At 56.9% G+C, this 21,908-nt stretch overlaps 1 protein-coding gene across 1 annotated transcript in view; it reads right to left on the bottom strand.

The window, feature by feature from the left end:
- Positions 1-6,308: 6,308 nt before the first annotated feature.
- MEF2B (myocyte enhancer factor 2B) overlaps positions 6,309-21,908 on the bottom strand; it is a 26,105-nt gene continuing 10,505 nt past the window's right edge. Inside the window, exons 3-10 of the mRNA XM_052642784.1 lie at positions 10,174-10,255; positions 9,461-9,664; positions 8,307-8,441; positions 7,684-7,831; positions 7,401-7,534; positions 7,219-7,312; positions 6,966-7,077; positions 6,309-6,665 (exon numbers count right to left, since the gene is read on the bottom strand). Coding sequence (XP_052498744.1) covers positions 6,440-6,665; positions 6,966-7,077; positions 7,219-7,312; positions 7,401-7,534; positions 7,684-7,831; positions 8,307-8,441; positions 9,461-9,664; positions 10,174-10,227 — 1,107 coding nt within the window. The 5' untranslated portion in view covers positions 10,228-10,255 and the 3' untranslated portion in view covers positions 6,309-6,439. The remainder of the gene's footprint in view (positions 6,666-6,965; positions 7,078-7,218; positions 7,313-7,400; positions 7,535-7,683; positions 7,832-8,306; positions 8,442-9,460; positions 9,665-10,173; positions 10,256-21,908) is intronic.

The following is a 21,908-nucleotide window of genomic DNA, read 5'->3' as shown; positions in this document are numbered from 1 at the left end:
CGGCGCGGGGACCCCTGGGCCTGGAGCTCAGAGCTCAGCGCGGAACTCGACCGATCAGAATCCGATTTTGATCTGACAAGCAGCCCATCCAACCAATCGTCAGGCTTGGAGTCACTCGCATTGCTTGGCGGAAGTTGTAGTTTAAAGATGTTTGACGCGCTCCGATCGGGGACTGTTTCTGAGACCCAATCTCCTCACCTGCACCTATTTCGCAGGTTTAAAGCGAATATACTCATTCATCAAGTCACCGTCTCCCGCTAGAGAGTTCGGAGCGTGAAACTCCAATGATCAAGAAATTCGGTGACCCCCACTGACTGCTCAGACTGAATTCAGAGTCCTCTGCCTGACCTCAATCTGCTGCCAACACTATTGTACTCACAATAGTACAGCTAGCTACCAGCCCTGCTTTCTCGTATCTTCCCCTCAACCCTTTATTTCATCCGGCAAAAGCCTTATTCATCTCTGGTTGCAAGTGGGGGCCGGGGGTGGGGGTGGGGGTGGGGGAGGCCAACCTACATGGGCTCCAGTAATAAAGGGAAAAAACCGGCCCGTGTGAAAACTCCAAAAGCATTGTCAGCTTCCGGCATGGCTAGAGCAAGAACGAAGTGTCAGCCTCAGGAATCTACTGTTTTCTGTTTCAAGGCTTAGAGGAAAGGGCGTCCAGCCCAAGTTTTGCAGCTGTATTTCTATGGATAAGTCAGTACGTCTGCCTGAACGTGGACATATTCTGTGGGTGTGACTGAGGGTTTTTGTGGGGCCTGTGTATAGTTGTATATGTATATACACATGTATATATACTATATATGTATATTTGTATATAACTATACAAATATGTCGGAGAAGGAGATGGCACCCTACTCCAGTACTCTTGCCTGGAAAATCCCATGGATGGAAGAGCCTGGTGGGCTGCAGTCCAGGGGGTCGCGAAGAGTCAGACACTACTGAGCGACTTCCTTTCACTTCTCACTTTCATGCATTGGAGATGGAAATGGCAACCCACTCCAGTGTTCTTGCCTGGAGAATCCCAGGGACAGGGGAGCCTGGTGGGCTGCCGTCTGTGGGGTCGCACAGAGTCGGACACGACTGAAGCGACTTAGCAGCAGCAGCATACACATATGTATCGTTGATTGCCTTGCCTCTGTGAGTGTTCTTGTCTTTGTGTATGAGCATATGTGGATGTCTGTTTGCAGGAGATTCACTCTGTGACTTTGATCCTCTGGACCCAATGAGAGAGGGTGGATGACAGAGGCAGTGAGGACCACTAGGATTTCACAGGTCCTACATGGGGGTCATGAGACGTCCCTCAGGGCTGCAGCATCCAGGTGGGATCCAGGGAAGCTGGGGTTTGGGGAGGGTGTCAGAAAAGGTGGACCAAGAGAAAAGGGGGACTGTTGCTGCAGGTCCATTGCTCGCCAGGCTGGAGGGCTGACTCGACTGTTTCTGCAGCAGATCAGGGTGCTGGGACAGTTGTCTCCGTTGCATTGATAGATATACTGAGACTCTGGAAGGCCCCAATCTCTAATCCACACCCTGATTTCTCCTGGGGCCATAGGGTTTCTGCGTCTAGGCATCACAGCGCCCTCATGTGGTGAACTGCAGGCAGCTCGCGCACATTCTGGCCCGTGGAGCTCTGATCCCTCTGGAGCCTTTCCCTGTTGCAGAAAAGGCAGCTACATCTTCCGGGTGCTTCTTCCCAAATTCCTAAGTTGGCCTTGAATTCTTTCTCTTGCTCCATACCTGACCTGTTAGTCCCTGCCAATGGCTTCACCTTCCAACTGTGCCCATTGTCCCACCCAGCCCCCGTCGCTCCCTTCACAGCCTCCACCCAGTCCAGCCTCATCTCCCACCCGCAACCCCCTCCTCCCCGGCCTCCTGCAGCTTCCATTCCCCTTTCCCCACCCACTCCCACAGTCTGTTTTCCCAGGCATCTCAAAGGCACCTGTTAGCACTTAACCCGACTGTATTCCTTCTCTGCTTGAAACCAGCCATTGCTCCCACCTCACGCAGATCGAATGCCTAAGTCTGCTCTTGGCCCATGTACTCCACCCTTCACTGTTTGCTCAACACGTCAGTTCTTTAAAGAAATAAGAATAATAACTCTATGTCTATATTTGGCTGTGCTGTGTCTTCACTGCTGCGCAGGCTTTTCTCCAGGTTCGGCAGGCAGGGGCTCCTCTCTAGGCGCAGCGTGCAGCCTTCCCGCTGTGCGGCTCCTCTTGTCGCAGAGCAGTCTCTGGGCTGCACTCGGGCTCAGCAGTCGCGGCTCCCGCGCTGTAGAGCACGGGCCCCATAGCTGCTCCCCAGCATGTGGGATCTTCCCAGATCAGGGCACGAACCCTTGCCTACTGCACTTGCAGGCAGATCTTTACCCTGAGCCACCAGGGAAGCTCCAGTTCCTTTAAAAAATATATATATCTATTTGGCTGTGTCTAGTCTTAGTTGCAGCTTGTGGACTATTTAGTTGCAGCCTGCAGGGTCTGGTTCCCTGCCCAGAGATCAGACCCAGGCCCCCTGCATTGGGAGTGTGGAGTCTTAGCCACTGGGCCCCCAGGAAATGCCAGCTTTTCAGGCATACAGTAGGAAGCCTTCCTCATTCCCTGTCCTACACTGCACGTATGATGTTGCTCGTTCCACACTGGACATTCCTCTATTCTGCGTTCTCTGTTCCACACTGGATGTTCCTGTTGCCTGTTTTCCACTGGACGTTCTTCATTGTCTGTTCTGCACTGAGTGAGTCCCTGTTCTCTGCCCTACACCGGCTATTCCATTTCCCCTAATCCTCACGTACTCCCTCTGTCTAATGTCCCACAGTTTCTGACCACACTGAGGTCCACGCGCTCATTCCACACTGTTTCACTGTCTCTATTTATAGTGCTCTCAAAAGTGCATCTTTCCTATCTCCGACTTTCATCATTGTTTTTATCCAAGTCAGAGTTCCCACTGTGCTTCCAGCCAGTGACCAAGCTCCTGGGAGACTTGGACCCCCTCTGGTGATGACAGTGGCTCTGGCCAGCATCACCATGGTGTTCTCAGAAAGACTGGTGGTGGGACACTCCCACACAACCTTCCTTGCTTCCGCTGTCACAGAGCCAGCAGGGGCAGAGCGAGCGCTGGGCGCAGGGGTGCCTCCAGAGCCTCGTAGCATGCCCACAAGTGCACCTTAATGAACTTGTGTAGTCACACACGCACGACGTGTCATGCCGCTCCTCCTTTTTCATTCCTCAGCCTCAGACGAAAAATATGGAGCAGACTCCCTGGAAGCCAAGATAGATTTATTTATTATTGTGCGTGCTAAGTCGCCTCAGTTCTTGTCCAGCTTTTTGTGACTCTATGGACCGTGTCCCACCAGGCTCCTCTGTCCATGGGATTCTCCAGGCAAGAATACTGGAGTGGGTTGCCATGCCCTCCTTTAGAGGATCTTCCCAACCCAAAGATTAAACCGTGTCTCTTATGTCTCCTGCGTTGGCAGGTGGGTTCTTCACCACTAGCACCAGCTGGGAAGCCCCAGTTAGTATTATTTCACTTTATTTTGAAACTTTACGTGGGGACTTAGGAATCCAGAGGGCACTGTTGGGCGTCACCTAGAGGCAGATGGTGAAAGTGCAACCTCCCGGGCTTGAACAAAGCCACACCCATCGGCCGTGGAGGCCCCCGGCGTTTGAAAGCAGTCCCCATTTTTATGAATTCCACACTGGGCACTGACTTCAGGGCCCGGCCCACCTTCTTATCCACCATGTGGGTAAGATCTAGAGGTCGAAAAGGGGCCCTTTCTGGCCATACCTCAGTTTCCCCAAGAGGACTGGCTGCCTTGCCCTCTCTCTTCCTCCTAAGTGCCTGGCCCTGTGTCTGGTTGCATGTGGAGCTGTGACTGCGACACTGTGGTGAGGAGGCGGCCTGGGGAGGGGGGCGGTTCTACTTTGGCAGTTCATGCACCTCATGTGTAAGGCCAGGGTCCCTGAGACCCCAGAAGGGTACCCCAGGTGGAGAGATTCACACTCGCATAGCGACCGTGGTGCGTGTGGCGATGGTGCTGCTGGGCGTGGCAGAGGGGCTGTGTGCTCAGCCAGGTGCCCAGAGTGCCCTGTCACGGGCTGGGGCGCAGACAGCGGCCCACCCGGTCTCTGGGGGTAGGAAGGGTCAGAAGGAAGCAGGTGGGAGGATTTAGGACCTGAGTCTGAGTTGGGGGAGAGAGCTCTGCACCTGAACTTAAACACTCCACAGAGGCCTTGAGTTCACCCCACAGCCTCTGCATTCTCTGCAGGTTTCCCTGTGTAAGGGGGAACTCCCTGTATGAGTTGCGTATGAAGCCCTTCACCCCCACATCCGAGCCATCCACAGGTCCTGGTGGCTGTGCCCCCAAACACATCCTGGAGTGTCCCTCCACTGCGCCCTCGGTCTGGTGCCTTTTTTGCTCCCCGACCCCGCCTCCACTCCCTCCCATAGAAGACCCAGGGATGGAGGCTTGCACAAACTTGGATCTTATCATGTCTCTCCCCTGGAAACTGCAACTCCGCAGCCCCAACTTCACTGGGGATGAAGGTGATGAGGACTGGGAAGATCGGAGGACAAAGCCCAGGCTGGATCTGGACATGAATGGTGTTATACATGTGGCTGTTGAAGCAAGAGCTCTCATTTCACAAGGAGGGTCTATCAGTTTATACTTTTTCCCTCTCTTCCTACCCCTTAGAAGATTCTGAAGCCTGCACACACGTTGCCTCTGTATCCACGTCCAGGTCTGTGTGCACTGGTGGTGGAATGCCAGACTGAATTTCACTGGGAGAGGCCCGCTGTGCGGTGCTGGGCGACAGGGTCGGGGTCTTTTTCTTTTTTTTTTTTTGGTTGAGCCAGTCTTCATTGCAGCATGTGAGATCTAGTTGCCTGACCAGGGATCTAACCACTGGACCACCAAGGAAGTCCCAGAACAAGGGTCCTGAAATTATTGGTCAAGTTGACTCGCTTGTCCCCGGCCAGGCTAGACCAGTCAGCTTTGGACCTTGCTAGAATGATGGTGGGATGAAAAGTCGTGAAAGTGTTCATTGCTCAGTCATGTCCAACTCTTTGTGACCCCGTGGACTTCAGCCCATCAGGCGCCTCTGTCCACGGAATTCTCCAGGCAAGAATACTGGAGTGGGTAGCCATTCCCTTCTCCAGGGGATCTTCCTAACCCAGGAATCAAATCCGAATCTCCTGCATTGCAGGCAGATTCTTTACCATCTGAGCCACAATATGGGATAGGGGCACACAAATCTTACAAATGCTGATACCAACACTGTATGTTTTTCATATTTTTTTGGTCTGAATCAGTGATCTCTACTAAGCAAACCCTTTGAGAACTGTCAGAGCCATTTCTCAGCTTGGGGCAGTACAGAGGATTTCTTGGAGGAGGGGACATGGAGCTGGGCCTTAAAGGGTAGGAAACAGTCTAAAAAGGAAGTCAGTTGGGGGTTGCAGGAGGCAGCCCAGGAGGAAAGGTCAGTACAGCCTTAGCGTGGAACAACAAGTATTTCTAGAGACCTCAGGGCAGGGGACAGAGTGGGTGGAGGCTGCTGAGGAGCTCGGGAAGGTCAGGGGTCAGGTCTGTTCTAAAGATCCCACTGAGACCGCTGGGGAGTAGCTGGAGAGGAGGAGCAGATGCAGCTCCCTCTGGCTCCCCGTGGACCCCCAAGTCGGCCCTCACACGGGACAGGCCAAAGTGGAAGGAGTTTGGCCATATCCCAAAGTGGGTGGATAAATGCCTGGCCCCCTTCTCCATCTGCCGTAATGAAACTGTTGAGTCAAGAGATCGAGACATGCCCATTTAAAGACGGACAGTGTAGCGGCCACTCCAGCGAGCCCATAACCCAGCATTCACTCACGGATCCCGACTGCTCCTTGCTGCAAGGAACTGTGACCCAGCCTGAGCCCTTGACCCAACACTCCCAGGAGATGGAGGGTAAATAGCCCAGCCCGCTGCTCCTGGGGTGGAATCACTCTGAGTACTCTGCGCAGGGCCCCCAGTGGGCTGTGCACCCACTGCCAGGGGGTCACCTGCTCGTTGGCGCCCCTACAGGGCTTTCCCCCTTACTACACCCCTTTCCAAGCCTCACAGGAGGCCTCTTCTCAGCCTCCGATTCCTTCCGGAGTAGGTACCCAAATCAAGACTAGGCAAGACTGAGGCCGCTGGAGAGAGATGGGAAGAGCCAGGCGGGGGTGTGGCTCTGAGCAGCGACAGTTTCGCCCACGGATACCACGTGTGTTTTATTGATGGACACACACACAAGAAAGGGGAAAAGAATCTCCCACCGTGAATCCGAACCCAGCCTCCCCACTCCACGCCCCCATCGCAGAGACAGTGGTAACTGCTACGTCTTCTCCAAAGACGCAGGGAGGGAGGTTGGGACTCCAGGTGCCCTCGCCTGGCCTGGCGTGAGGGTCAGAACCGGAGCCATTTCCGGGCCGACTACCGGGGCCAGCCGTCGGCAGTGGGCAGTCGGCGCAGAGGGGGTCCGGGTCGCAGGGGCTCTGCGAGGGGTCGGGCCAGGAGCAAAGGGTAAGGGAAGGTTTTTGGAAAGTCGCCGGGGCCTCCGGGGGCCGGGGAGAGGCGCTCGGACTTGATGCTGACTGGAGGGGTGGGTGAGGAGGTGCCGCGGGCCGTGGGGCCATCCTCGCCCAAGCTGCGGCCCCCACTGCAGAAAGAGAGAGAGAGGAGCGGGGCCGTGAGCTCAGCGAGGAAGCCGGAAAGGTGGCATGGCTTGGGCAAAGATTGGGCAGGGGAACCTTGGGAAAGGAGGGGGTGGCGATCCCTCTTGGGGCCTCCAAAATAGCCGCCCATCCCACCAGACCAGTCGGGAGGGGCTGTGTGCAGAACCGAGAGTGGCCACCAGGGGTCAGCCGTGGCTAGGGGCTTTGAGAGACTGGGGGGTGGGGCCCAAATGTGAACCCGAACTCGGGGAGTGAGGGACCGGGGAGACAGTTGGGGCACTTACCTAGGCTGCGTGGGGGTGGCCGGGGGCCCATCAGCCCTGGAGGGCTGCCAGGGGGCCAGGGTGGGGGGCTGCAGCAAGCCTGGAGGTGGAGGAGGATCCCCCAGGCCATACTCTGCGGGGACAAGAAGAGGAAACTGAGGCCCTGACCCCAGGGAGCCCCTCCCCAAGCCTGAGCCGCCCTACCCGCCAGTTTGCAGTTCTGGCAGGCGGGGGAGTGTGGAGACACCCTCCCAAAGCCAGGGCAAGTGCATACCTGGGGGGCCGGCAGGGAGGAAGGGGAAGCTCCCAAGCGGGGGTCCGGGGGCGGCGGTGGAGCAGGGACTCTGCAGGCCACCATAGAGGCCTCTCTGCGGGGAGACAGGGTAAACGGTAGCCTGAGACCCGCAGCCAGGCCGCCCTGGCTCCGCAGCCCTTCCACCCCTTCCCCTCACTCACCGAGCTGCTCAGCCCCCCTCGGGTCCCGGCCAGGCCGCCAGGCAGGTCTGGCCTCCGCCCGTCTGCTGCCAGGTACAGGGGCGGTGGTGTCTTGCTGGCGAGATGGCTCGGCGAGAAGAGAGGGTGCGCCAGGCCTGGGGAGCAGGGGACCCCCAGAGGAGGCAGGCGGCCATGTCATCTGATGCAGGCTGAGGTCCAGAGTGACGCCCACAGCCCACATTTCCCCGCGGCACAGCCCCCTGGAGCCTCCACCCCCTGCCCAGGGCCCGTGCCCCATGCTCACCTGGGGGCCCAGCTTTGGGGGCTGCTGGCCGGAAGGGGGATGGGCGGCTCTGGGCAGGCAGGGCCTCCCCAAGTCCAGTGGGTTCACAGGCTGGTGGGGGCAGTGCCCCATATACCATGTCTGGGCTGGGCATAGTGGGGGCTGCGGGCTGCGGGCACAGAGGCCAGGATTGGTTGAGGAACACAGAGATGAGGGCATCAATTCAGCCTAGACAATCCCAGTGAGCTCGAGGGCCAGCTTCCCCTTCTGGAAGCCCTCACTACTCCCCCACTCTGGCCTAAACGCCACGTGGCTGGGGAGCCTGTGTCTGCCTCTGTCACTCCTTGACAGCTAGGCCCAGAGCTGAAACTTCTTACTAAGCAAACGATTGGTCCCGAAGGGGCTTCCCAGGTTTAGATACATCAAAGAAATAAAGAAAGAAGGAATTGTCTGTCTGTTGAACTCTTTCCATCCTTCAAAGCCCCTATTATAATTCCTGCTCCTCCAGGACTTCCTCCCCGCCCCACCCCCACCCCCACTCTAGGAATCCTGGTCTGGAGTCCTTCTCTCAGCCTCAGCCCCAGCCACCTGGGCCTCGGAAGTGGGGGGAGGGCCCATGCAAGGTGGGACAGGGACTCACTTACATAGAGCCGGGGCCGGGGCAAGGCTGGGTCACCCCCATCACCTGCCAGCCTCCGCAGCTTCTCTCCTGGCCCCTCAAGCCCCTCGTCTGGCTCCAGCTCGGGTCCGTCAAGGCCCACACCCCTCCGCTTCAGTGTCTGTGGGAAGGGGAGACAGCAGGGTGACCCCCCACATCCCACCCAGCTCTGTGGGCAGGCAGAGTGCACAGCTCCTCCAGCTAAATCCCATTAACCAAAAACCCCAGGGAGTCATCTAGTAACTTCCAACTGTATGTGAGAGAGGGACTGCCCTGCCTTGGGACCAGAGAGGCCCAGGTCACACGGCAGGGGCGGAGCTCCACCCAGGCCTGCTGGCATTATCCTAATGCTCCTCCTGAGTGTGATTTGGGGTCTCCATTCTGCGCCCAGGGGCAGCCTCAGAGCCTGGCATGCAGTAGGTGGTTAATGAGCATCTAGAGGCTACTTCACAGGCTCTCCCCCTTGTCACCCCCCTGGGACCAGTGATCTCCGTACTCCTAGACCCCTGCTTCTCCTCTACCAGCTCCTCCCCACTGTCTGTCACTTGGGGCTCCCCAGACAGTCAGTCCTAGCCCAGGGCTCTGTCCACCCAGTGGCTTCAGCTTCCCGTTCCTGGGTAAAGACGCCCAGATCCAAAGTGACATGGATCTTCGCGCCACAACTGCTGAGCCCATGCGCTTTACAGCCCATGCTCCACGAGAGAAGCCCGCCTGTGACATCCGAAGAAAGGCCCACGTGCCACGATGCGGGCCCAGTGAAGACCCAGCACAGCCAGAAATCAGAAGAAAAAAATGAAGTAATAGTGATCTTGCCCATCCTGGGTGGTGCTAGGCAGCTGCCCCTAGAAGGGACTCTCCGCTACCCCAGGCCTGCTTTGACTGGCATGCGAGTGAGCATGCATGCTCAGTTGCTCAACGGTGTTCGATTCTTTGTGATGCTACGGGCTCTAGCCTGCCAGGCTCCTTTATCCACGAAATTTTCCAGGCAAGAGTACTGGAGTGGGTTGCCGTTTCCTCTCCAGGGGATCCAGCAAAGCCAAACTGCAACGCTCATCTTTTGTGCAAACCAAGAGTCCCTAGGCTCTGAGTGCGCAGAGAGTGCTGGGCTTCGTGCGGCCAGGCGGGCGGGCCCCGGGGTACCTCGAGGATGTCGGTGTTGGTGCGGCTCTCGTGGGGCTCGCTGTACTCCGTGTACTTCAGAAGCACGCGGTCCATGTCGGTGCTGGCGTACTGGAAGAGGCGGTTGGAGCTGTTGAAGATGATGAGGGCGATCTCGCAGTCGCAGAGCACGCTCAGCTCATAGGCCTTCTTCATCAGCCCGAACTTCCGCTTGGTGAATGTTACCTGGACTCAGTATCCAAAGGCAGGGCAGGAGACGACAAAAGGTCAGCGTGCCGAGGGGGGCGCTGAGGGGCCTACGCTTCCTGATTTCATGCCTTTGCATGCGCTCTTTCCAACTGTACTACGCCTCACTTCTCAACTTGGCAAACTCCTACTGATGCTTCAAAACCTGGCCCAAATGTCCTCTCCTTAGCGAAGTTTTCCTTGGTCTCCAGGCAGATCCCACACTCCCTGAGCTTCCCCAGTTCTGTACCTGTCTCTGGCCCAGCACTTTGAGCTGGATGTGTTTGTGCTGAGTTCCATCTCCCCTGGGACTGGAGCTCCAGTCATCACAGAGAATCAATGAATAAATCATCACGAGAAGGGGTAAATGCTACATCTCAAACTCCTGACCCTACATCGAGTCTCCTTCTTCCCTTGCAGTTCCCCAAAATGGCCAAGCCTTTGCCCAGGCTGTGTTTCTTCTGCTAGGAAAGCCTTCCCCCAGCCACTGTTCCACCCAGCGAACTCACCTGCCGATTCCTCTGGTCCAGAATGCGTGAGATCTGAATTTTTTTCCTCCCCATGTCCCAGGCTGGGTGGAGTGCCCTTTGTCTGGGGGTGGGGGTTGGGGAGGAGAAGAGAACAGAGCAGGTGGGTGGACAGTGGGGACAGGCACCCCAGCATAGCCTGTCTTCCTCCTACCCCTGCCAGGAGACAATGGGGAGAATGAGGTGGGCTGGGTCACCCCCACATCTCACACCCTCAACCAGCCCAAGACGCATCAAATGCTCACTGAACACCTCAGACCAGTGCCTTATAAGGAAAAGGTTGACCAAGGGGGAAAGATTGAGAGGTACAGGTGCCTCCAACTGAGGCTCTAAAGCAAAACAAGCTGATGGCTGTGGGACCTCAGGGGAGCCTGACCCCCTGTCTGTGCATGGATACCAGCGCAGTGCACTGCCCAGTGTACTGGAGCATAAAATGAGCCAGCCCACACAGGGCCCTCAGATCTGCCCTGCAGACAGCAGCTGCCGCGGGTGCACTGTCGTTACGAGCACTGGCGGCAGCCTGGAAGTCCTCAACAGGCCAGGCTGGAGGGCCATCCGATGATGGTACCCAGCGGGGCGCAGTGATCTGGAAGCAAGCCTCATCCACACAGCAGACACTTTTCAACTCATTCAACCCACCCACGACAGCCCTTCCATGAGCAAAGCTGAGGGCTGTGGTTACCAGAAAACATACATTAAAATATACATAAAACATATATTTAAAAGTTGCATTGCGTGAAAAGACTAGAAGGAAATACTCAAGCTGGGAGTCAGTGCTGGGTGAAAATTTATGGGTGAGTTTTTAAAACTTGAGATGCAACTCACTTAACATAAGATTTGCTGTTTTAACACGCGCAATTCAGTGACATTAAGAGCATTCACGATGTTGTGCAACCATCATCTCTACCTAGTTCCAGAAACTTCACATCCTCTCAAAAGGAGACCCCAGGGGCTTTGCTCGGCAGTCCAGTAGTTAAGACTCCGTGCTTCCACTGCAGGGCTTTGGGTTCAATCCCTGGTCAGGGAACTAGATCCCACATGCAGTTTGGCAAGACCAGAAAACCAGAACCAAACAAACCAAAAAACCCAGAAAATAAGACAAAGAGAAGAGCCAGCCCCATAGCAGCCATTCCCCGCTCCCCCTTCCTCAGCCCCCAGCAACCACTAATCTATGGATTTGGCCTGTTCTGGACATTTCTTATAAGTGGAATCATACAATGTGTGGCCTTTTCATCTTTTTCTTTTTCATTTTTATCTTTTGAATTTTCTAACTATTCTCCCTCGGTGATTAAAGATTTCTCTTTTATAAAATGTGTGTTGGTCGGAGGTTGGGGGCCACTTCCTCGGCGGTTCAGTGGTTAAGAGTCTGCTCTCCCAGCTCAGGGGGCTTGGGTTGGATTCCTGGTCAGAGAACTAAGATCCCACATGCTGTATGGCACAGCCAGATAAACAGAAATAGAAAATGGGGGGAAGCCTAATAGAAACCCCATCCCTGACCTTCTTTCCAGTGGGAGGAGGGGGAATTCCCTGGGAAGACTTTGACTTGGAGACTTCAGACTGGGAGGAGGGGTGGGCTCATGCAAACTAGAGAGGAAGCCTGGATCCTCCTCATGGGGATCTGGGATCTCCCTGGTGGGGGCCCCAAGGTGAGCATGGGCAGGTCAGTGAGGGCAACGAGTAACCGAGACCTGGCCCAGACCCTTCCCAGCAGCCCCCAGGCAGGGCTCCTGGAATCAAGGAATCATATGGTCTGTCCTGCAGCACCCACCCCACTGTACAGAGAGCCATCCATGGCCCCCGTGACCCCTCCGCCAACCCCATTACCACACTCCACCCCCCGGCCCTCTCGTGCCAAAGGGGACTGAGGTCGCGCCACAGGCCTTCCCCAGGCTGAAGCGGGCCCGTGCTCAGGCCCCAGCCAGCCTCGGACCAGAGGAGAGGTCTTCAGTAGGGGCAGCCTCTCCCTCAGCCTCAGTTTGCTGTTCTGTGAACGGGGTGGGTACGAAAGGCAGAGTACCTCGCACAAAGCCTGAGAATGAGGTCTTGGGAAGAGTAGGGAAATGCAGGTCTGTCTCTGGGAGAAAGATACCCCAGCCGGAGGGGTCTGGGGGGGGCTCCCATCTTCCCAAAGATCCAGAGCTGGAAATGTGAGTCACCCCAGCCTGTCATATGCAGCCCACTAGGTCACCCCAGGCACACCCTCCACCTTCCCTGGTCTGGGTCTCTGAGTAGTCATAACGAAGTGAAGTCCAGGCCAAAATGAGCCCCCACCATGGTCCCCCAGTTCCAGCCTGACTTGCTAAATTTAACCTTTGGGGCTAATTTTAATCCTTGTCCGGAATCGGGCTAGTTCCCACGGCTGGGATGCATTATCCCCGCCCTGACAGGCCCCTGGGGACAGGAGGGGGGCACTGGCCCGGAGGTCTTGGTGCCAAGATGATTCCGGAAATGCCCCCCACGCCTGGAATCCCATGGGAACGTGGGACTTGGACATGAGTCTCGGGGTCTGGAAGATCCAACTTTGGCCCCTTCTCCGTCTGTCCCCATTTTAGACAAGGACCCCCTGGCCGGGGCAGGGTTCACATAATGGGGGCGCCCCCGAGAGTCAGCAGGTCAAGAGGGGGGCTCTGAACTGAGACTCACGAGCTGAGACAGGAAGTGAGTTTTAGGCAGAAGGAACGGCAGGTGCAAAGTCCCTAAGGAAGAAGGAGACGCATCCACAAGGCTACAGCGAGAAGAGGGGGGAAGTGCAGAGACAGGGCCACTCCGGGTCCTCTGAGCCGCAGCGAGGCCTCTGGGTTTTGCTCTAAGAGCAATGGAGAGCCGTGACGGATGGGGGTTCACCAAGAAGGGACAGGACTTTAAAACCTTGAACATGGGGACTTCCCTGGCAGTCCAGTGGTTAAGACTCTGCATTCTTAATTCAGGGGACCAGGTCTGATCCCTGGGCGGGAAACTAGATCCCATATGCCTCAACTGAGATCCAGGGTGTTGCAGCTAAAACCTGATATAGCCCCAAATTTAAAAAACAACAACAACAACAACAACAAAAAACTGGTTCAGTCAGAAAACAACACAAAAACTTGGTCATAGCTGTCGTGGGGAGCAAGACTGCTGGAGGCAGAGGTGTAGAGGACGGGAAGCTGAGGGAGGCCGGAGCTGGGTGCGTCTGGGCCGAGACCGGGGTCAGGCCCCCTCTGCGCTCTGCCTCGCCCCACTGTGCTCTAGGGCCCTTTGGTTCCTCAAGAGCCCGCCAGGTCCCCTGCCATCTCTGGAGGCAGGCCTGACAGGTGCAGATGGGCTCAGGCAGGGGTTCGCGCCTTCTGACCCTTGATGACTTTGGAACCCCCAGTCTTCACCTAGGAACCAAAGTCACCCCCTGCTCTGGTCCTGGAGGGATCTACCCATCACGGAGCTCTGATCATGCCCCTTCCTGATTACACACTCCTCACGGCTCCCCACTGCCCTCAGGAGGAAGGGAGTTCCAGTCCTCGGTCTGGCATTCAAGGCCCTGCCCTAATCAGCTCCTGCCCACTGTTCTCTACCTTCAACAAAACGTCTGTTTGAAATCCCCTTTTGGCCTCTTCTGCACCTGGCCAACTCCTATTCACACTTCAAACACCCAGCTCAAGAAATCCATTCCTCCAGGAAGCCCTCCCTGCCCTCTCACTCTGGTCTCCCACAGCCTCCATCCTCTCCTCTAGTTCTGACTCCGTGGGCTGTTGGATGAGGGGTCATATATCCACCTCTCTCCTTCCCCTAGCCTGGAATATCCTCAGGACCAGTCACAGGGGTGACTGGGAAGACATGGAGCGGGCCAAGAGGGACACGTCTGAACTCCCCTCAGCTTCCCTCAACAACTTCCTCTCAGACTCCCCCAGCTGACTCCCCACCCAGAAATACACGCGCATGCAAATCCAACCGCTCAGCGTTGACCTGCCTCAGGCCCAGGTGTGAAGGGCCAGCCAAGGAATGCAGAGGCGGAGGCTCAGGGTGTGCAGATATATTTGTGCTCACATGCAAATCCCCACCCTGAGCCGCAGACAGACCGGGCGGCCAGTTCTCCAGATGTTGGCGTGATGGTGATCGGAACTGCTGGGGGGAGGTGGTGGTGCGTGCTGAATGTGCAGGGCACGAGGGGGGAGGCTGAGGCTGGGAGAGGCTGAGGCTGGGGAAGGCCTCTTCTGGGCACAACCTCCCCTGCCACCAAGGTCCAGCTAGAAAGCCTAGAGCTTGTTGCATCTGCCCAGCAGAGTGGCAGAGGTGAGCCCATCGACCCAGGAAAGGGAAGAAGAGCCAGGATAAATCCAAGAGGGCACCTCAGTGGAGAAAGCTTGCAGCTGGGCCTCTGTGGGAGGGCTGGATGGGGCCTGAGCGCACGGCCAGAGGAGTGGGCATTTGAAGTCAAGAGCCCAGTACCTCCCCACCCCATCTTTGTACCCCACTTACCAAGTGTCAACTGTGTGCCAACCATTGCGATCAACTGACCTCAAAAGCAGCAGAAAGCTTAAGTAGACCAATGACTACAGAAAATTAAAAGTGTCTCGAGATGTACCATTAAAAGGATAACAGGCCCCTACAGTCTTATAGCTGTTTTATCAAACCTTAGAGGACAGGAAAGTGAAGTGTTCTTTAAACTAACTCAGACCTTTAAAAACAGGGACACTCCAAGTCATTTTAATGAAACTCTTATAGGTCAGGACCTAAGTCTAAAAAGAGAGAAGTACTGACCACAAAAGGGGCAATGTTAGTAGCCAGGGATTCAGGGAAGACCTCTCTGAAGAGGTGACGTTTGAACTGAGACCAGAGGCACAAGAAAGACACAGGCAACGAAGGGAAGAGTCAGTGAGAAGATCTGGTGGAAGGGTGTTCCTGGCAGGGGAGCTGCAAGGCCAAAAGTTCGGAGTGCTCACGAGTTTGACATTTTGAAAACAGCAAAGAAGTCTGAATGGCTGGACAACGTGAACAAGGGAGAGAGGGGAGGGGGGTGGTGGTGGTGGGCGTGGGCTTTGGATCATGTAGGTCCTTGTGGGCCACAGTGAAGAGTGTGGGTTTTACTCTGAGGGCATTAGGGAGCTATAGAGAATTTGGGGGGCAAAGGAGTACCTAGATATGATTTTGATGGTTTAAAATCCCCCCGTATTTTCATGCACTGCTGGTGGGAGGGGAAAGAAGAAAAGCCACTCTGAAAAACTGTCTGGCATCTACTAAAGCTGAACAAGCAGCTACCCTCCAACCCAGCGATCCTTCCCCTCCTCTTGTATTTACCGAAGACAAATGGGCCCATGTAAGAAATCGCGCAAACAAGAACATCCTCAGCAACTTCATTCATCATAGTCCCAGACTGGAAATGATTCAAATGCCCTCAGTGGGAGAACTGACAACTACTTTCTCATAAATTCTATGATGGGCTACTATACAGCACAGAAAAAGGATGTGTCTCAGCTCCACACAACCGCACAGGTGTGCGGAGCTCCCAGATCACGGGCTGATTCAACAGTATTGGGCTCTGCAGAGGGGACATGCCATGTGATTCCATCGATACGAAGTTCCAGAACAGGCAAAACTCACCTCCAGTGATGGATATGAGCACAGCGGCCACGCTAAGCAGGTGCTGTGACAGGATAGTGCAAGTCAGGGGGCTGGAGTGTTCTGCCCCCTGGACCAGCTGTATTCAGTTGGTGCAAGTTTTTTAGCCCTACTCCAGTGATTTTTGCATTTCCCTCTACGTGACTTAACCAAAAGGATTTTTCAAAAAGTATCCCCCCGCCCCCACTCAGGTTGCTGTGACGGCAGCATCTGTCTGGGCAGGAGTGAGATGACAGGGAGAAGCTGGGGCAGACGTCCAGGCAGGAGATGTGGGGCCCGAACTGAGACCGGGGCTGTAGGAAGGCAGAGGATGGGCTGTTTGGCAACCGAGGGGACAGGATATGCTGGTGGCATATGCCTGAGGTTGGAGGGAGCCTGGGGTCTCAGGCCTGAGCATTATTTGTGGGGGAAACTGAGGGTGTGTGTGGTGCATGCATGCATGCTAACTCACGTTCAACTCTTTGCGACCCCATGGACTATACGGCCCGCCAGGCTCCTCTGTCCTTGGAATTCACCAGGCAAGAATACTGGAGTGGGTTGCCATTCCCTTCTCCAGGGGATCTTCCCAATCCAGGGATCAAAATCAAGCCTCCTGAATTGTAGGCGGGTTCTTTACCGCTGAGCCACTGGGGATGCCCCATACCGGGGGCACACAGGAAGATCTCACAAGCACCCGGAGCATGACTAAGTCTCACTGTGACACCTGTGGTCACTAAGTCCATCAACAAGCACCCCTGAAGTCCTCCAGGCCATGACTGTGACCTCCCTCTAAGAGGCCTCTCAGCGTCCTGGTGATGGAGGTGGAGGTCTGGAAGGAATCCCACCCTCCCACTCACCCTTCACTGTGGGCCTCTTCCTGTGGAAGGACTCAGCTTTCTCATCTATAAATGGAAGTGAGAATCCACCTGCCACCAGCGGAGGAGGAGGGGGCAGTGGAGGGGTCTTTCGACCTTGTCTCTGGACTCCCAGAAGCCAGAAGGCAGAGGAGCTTTGGAGCTGGGGGTGCTGAGTCAGCATGCCATCTCGTGAGGCCACGGGGACCCTTCCTGTAGCAAGCTGGGTGACATCAGGCCCCTACCTGCCCCCCTTCCATAAAGCGGGTCATGGAATCCTGATCTCAAAGGTTCTGCAGTAAGGGTCTGAGATAAAAGACCAGGAACCGTCGAGTTCCCCTTCTCGGCTCTCAGTGGGGCTCTAATGGAGGGGCCAGCAGCAGAGTTAGGCTGCCCGACCCTTGAGCCCAGAGGCCACAGTGTGGCGGGGGACCCAGGCCGGGAAGGAGGGGAGGAAAGGAGAAGTGAGAGGCAGGTGGGTGGTGGGGGGAGGTGAGGGCCCAGGGGACGCGGCGAAGCGGGGAGGGGTCGCTGCGCCTGGGCCCGGCAGCAAATCAGGCCAGCAGCCCGGCCTCACGCAACCCAGGCGGTGGTTTCATCACCTGTTCCCCAAGCACCTCGTTACGGGCGACAGGAAGAGCCCCTTGGAAAGTCGGGACCCCCCCTCCCCTCTCTTGAGGGCTCCGGAGGCTCTGACCCCAGCTGCTGGAGACCCTCCCCCACCTCAGCCGGGGCCCTGGGCCGCCTCCTCCCCTGGGAGCCTGGGGAGATGGTGGCCCAGGTTGGGGGGGGGGGCACTGTGGGTGACCTAGGGGCTGGCTAGCCCACAGCGGCCCCTCTCGTGCCCTCAGGAGAAGGCGGGCTCTGGCAGTGACTCCTGTGTGGCCAAGCTTCTCCAGGCCTGTTTCCTACCCCAGAAGATGAGGAGAGCAGGGGACACCTCCCTGAGATGGGGGGCTCTCTGAAGTAGGCGTGGTTGAGATGCTGTATCCCTCTTTCTCTATGCAGGCAGCAGAACTCCTTAGGGTCTTCTCCCCTCAGCCCGGGGGTGCCCAGGTCAGACTGAGGGCACCAGGCAGACCCAGGAGGGGTGCTGGGGGCAGGCGGCTCAGGGAGAAAGCCCTTCCTCACATGTACAGATGGGGGTTTGGGAGGCTCCCCTCATAGGGAGACTCCCCCCAAACACATGAACCACCCAGAACACGTGCAGTCCACTGGTCTTGTAGACCCCTCCCAAGCCCACATGGCTCACCAAACACACGTACCCTGCAGACCACACACAGATGCCCAATTACACACAGACCTCTCTCACACACACAGACTCCCCAACGCATGCCAATCCCCCAAATGCACACAAACCCTCATTATATGTAGACACCCCCAAACACACCGTGACCCCAACATGTAACCTTTCTAGACACACACAGAGCTCCCCCAAACACAGGGACACTCCCCAGACCCATGCTGGTCCCCCATTCCAAGCGGGCACCTGGATGCTGGTCCCCCATTCCAAGCGGGCACCTGGGTGCTGGTCCCCCACTCCAAGCGGGCACCTGGGTGCTGGTCCCCCATTCCAAGCGGGCACCTGGGTGCTGGTCCCCCATTCCAAGCGGGCACCTGGGTGCTGGTCCCCCACTCCAAGCGGGCACCTGGGTGCTGGTCCCCCATTCCAAGCGGGCACCTGGGTGCTGGTCCCCCATTCCAAGCGGGCACCTGGGTGCTGGTCCCCCATTCAAGTGGGCACCTGGGTGCTGGTCCCCCATTCCAAGCGGGCACCTGGACACAGATCGGGCCTCTAACTCTGCAGTGTATCGGCCACCCTCTGGCTTCCTGAGGCAGGGTGGAAGCACTCTCCAGGGGAGAGATGCAGGCTAGAGGGTGGGGGTTCTGAGGGTGGGGCGAGGGGCCAGGAAGGCCTCAGGGATCATATGTTTGGGCACCGCATGGGGACCGCAGGCTGCATCGGTGCAGGTGGCAGGGCGTTGTGGGCATCTTCGGGTAGTTCTGGGGCCTGGTGGGGTGGGGGTTCAGGGTGGGATTCGTTACCCACATGCAGCTCTGAATCCCAGACACCCAGAAGGTTCCAGGTGGAGAAGGCCCTTTGCGGGGGGAGGTCCCTTTGTCTATCGGTCCCTCTGACAATCATGGGGAAACTGACGCCCAGTTGGGAACCCTCAACCGCCCCCCTTCCACAGACCCCTCCGCAGGCCTGCTTCCGGGAGGGCCCAGCATGGCTGTGTGCTAAGAGGTCTGCGGGCTTGGCTGTGGCTGGGGGCTTGGCCAGACCGGGGTTCCCACCCTGGCTCCACCGCACAGTCGCTGCTTGACGTGCTCCGAGCCTGTTTCCCCATCTATGCAGCAGGCCCTGGCGCCCGCTCACCTGTGTCTCCACTTTAGGAAGGCCGCATCTAACAGCAGACTCGCTCACCTTCCGCCCCATTCCTGGCACCTGAGACACCAGCCCCAGACAGACCTGCCTCTTCTCCATCGCCAGGTCTTTGCCCCGCCGAGCCCTCTGTCCCGGAGGCCCTTCTCAGGCTCACCCAGGTTCGAGAAGCTGCTACGTGTCCTTCAGGGAAAAATCTCTAGGAGTGCTGATCTCCCCAGAGCAGACTTCTCTTGCCCTGTGTAGCTTAGTCGTACCGGGTATTTTTGGTGCTTCTTTGTTAGTTTCTCTGATGATCGTGTGTGTGTTAGTCACTCAGTCGTGTCCGACTCTTTGGGACCCTATGGACTGCAGCCCACCAGGCTCCTCTGTCCATGGGATTCTCCAGGCAGGAATACTGGAGTGGGTAGCCATTCCCTTCTCCAGGGCAGCCTCCTGATGCAGCAATCGAGCCCAGGGCTCCTGCACCGCAGGCAGTCTCTTTACCATCTGAGCCCAAGGAAGCCTCTCTGATGGTCGTACTGCGGCCCTGAGAGGTCCATTCCATGAGGGCAGAGACGGGGCCTTCCCAGTGCCCAGCACAGAGCAGGTCTGCACCACCCTTCCTTGAACGAGCCAGCCAACAACCGCTTAACAGATGGAAAGGACATCGGCAACGGGTTCCATTTTCTTTTAAACACCTCGTGGCTCACAAAACAAACTCGAGGCCCCATCTGGCCCACAGGCTGCCAGTGTGAGAGGCCCCCCAACATCCTCACGCTAAACAGCCTCCAGCACAACGGCCCACTGCATGGTGCTCATGCCTCTCTCAGTCCCACGTTCCCACGCCCACCTCGGAAGGAAATTACGTCCTGAAGTCATGAGGGCCCAGCTGCCCTGGCCACTGCAGGTCCCGCCAGGAAGGCTGGTTTCTGCCACAGCCACTGCAAAATCGACTCATTGCCCCATTCGCCTCCCGTGGGGCTTAGGACCCGTACCCCTGGGGCTGGGAGAGACCGTACATTCAACACCCAGCCCTGCTATCTCACACAAGTCAGGGCCCTCGCCCAGTCCAAGGCCCCCAGTGATGTCCCCTAAGCTGCAGTGGCAGCCACAGGAACGGCCCAAGGTCTCTCTCTTTGTTCCAGAGAAAGATGTCCCCATAGGGCCCCAGAAATTCATCCCCAGAGGCCTGAGCCTCCCTGCTTGGGAAATTAACACATCTGTCAGAGCTGGGCGGAAGGGAATCATCGCACAGCCCAGCAGAGCAGAGATGCAGCCAGTGGGGAACCCACCCTGGGGCCCCTGGGGTGTCCCTGGTCCCCACTTTCTTCCCCCAGAAATGTCTATGGCTCACCAAGTTGTTGGGGATACAAGGGCAGGGAGGAGACAGATCAGCCTGACCTTCTGCACTGCCCTGTCTGGTGAGGGAGACGACAGACACATCACGGTGTCAGGAAGACTTTAACGTTGGAATTCTACAGGGGGAGGCAGAGGGGAGGTGGTGTGGAGAAAGCTGCTTCGAACAGTGGGGCCAGAAAAGGCCTTCTGAAAAGGGAAACACAAGGAGGAGGGAACCACAAGGAGGAGAGTACACCGACCCTGCAAGGATGTGGAGAATGGTAGGTGCAAAGGCCCGGAGGCGGGCATGTGCCAGGTGGGTTCCAGGTATGGCGGAGGTTGGCATTGCTGAGAATGGGTGAGCAATGGGCAGCCAGAAGCAGAGGGGAGCAGGGAGGCCACAGGGGACTTGGGAATCAGGGTGACAGAGGGGACTGCAGAGCAACTGAGTCCTGGAGGGTGTACGAGCCCGGAGCGGGGGGCGGGGACTGCAGTATGATTCTGGATTTTCAGCAGCCCCAGCGGTTGCTGTGAGGAGGAGCCCTTTAGGTGCAGGGCAGCGTCCAGCGGGAGATGAGGCTCTGGTTGTGGAAACGGGACAGAGGCAGGCCTGTGTCGCCGCAGGGACTCGTGACAGCTGCCCTGCACTGTTCCCTTCTGCAGACCCCCAGCTCAACCTCTAGTGAGCATGAACCTGGATGGGGTCAGACAGGGAAGCTGATAGGCCTGAGGCCTGCTTGGCCCCTGGTGCAGGGTGGGGTGAGGTGGGCCTGGATGGGGCTCACAGCACTCCACTTGGTCATGGTTCAGATGGCACCTCCTGTTTCTGGGTGCCTGCTGTCTGCCCGGGGCCCACACTCCACCTCATTTACACACAGGACCAGCCTGACTCAGATAGCCCAGTGAAGCGGAGGTGGCTGCCCTGTTTTACACAGCAGGAAGTGGGCTCCTTCCCAGGGCCACACAGTGGGACCCCAGATCCTCATTCAAGTGTGGGTTTGTATCCCATGGCTGTCCAGCTGCACCCAAACCCAGCCCCCCAGTCCCCCAACCCAGTCCGAGAAGTGGGCCTGGGTACTAGTGGGGTCTGAGATACTCATTTCTGGACTGCCTGGGCCAACGGGCAGCCTCACAAGGCCCCCAAGTTGCAGGCACAGGGAACCCCTTTGGGGGTGCTGAGAAATGGGATCCAGTCCTTGTGTTCACCTGACTTGGATTCATGAGCCTGGGCTGGGGTGACCTCTGCTACCCCAAATGGGATCCCAGGCGTGTGATAAATCCTCTCCAAAAAATGACATCTGTCTGCAAGTGCCTATGTGCCTCAAATCTTCCGGAAGGTCAAATCCCCAACATGTCTACACTCATTGCATCTGAGTTGGGGTGACAAATGACCTTAATTCCCTCTCTCCTCTAATTTGCATTTTCCAGATGTCTGCCTGGTTGGGTAATGATTTAATGAAATCAATCATTACTTGGAGATGGGAAGTAAGACGAGCTCAGATTGCTTAGGTCACAAGGGCATCCAGAGAGCTCAGAAAAGGGCAGTGATCTGTTTGAGGTCACACAGAGAGGGGCAAGAAGAAGCTGCG

Source organism: Budorcas taxicolor, chromosome 7, assembly GCF_023091745.1.
Source record: "Budorcas taxicolor isolate Tak-1 chromosome 7, Takin1.1, whole genome shotgun sequence".
Classification (NCBI taxonomy): Eukaryota; Metazoa; Chordata; class Mammalia; order Artiodactyla; family Bovidae; genus Budorcas; species Budorcas taxicolor.
Note: the sequence above shows the minus strand (reverse complement) of the source record. Positions and strands in the feature narration are given on the sequence as shown.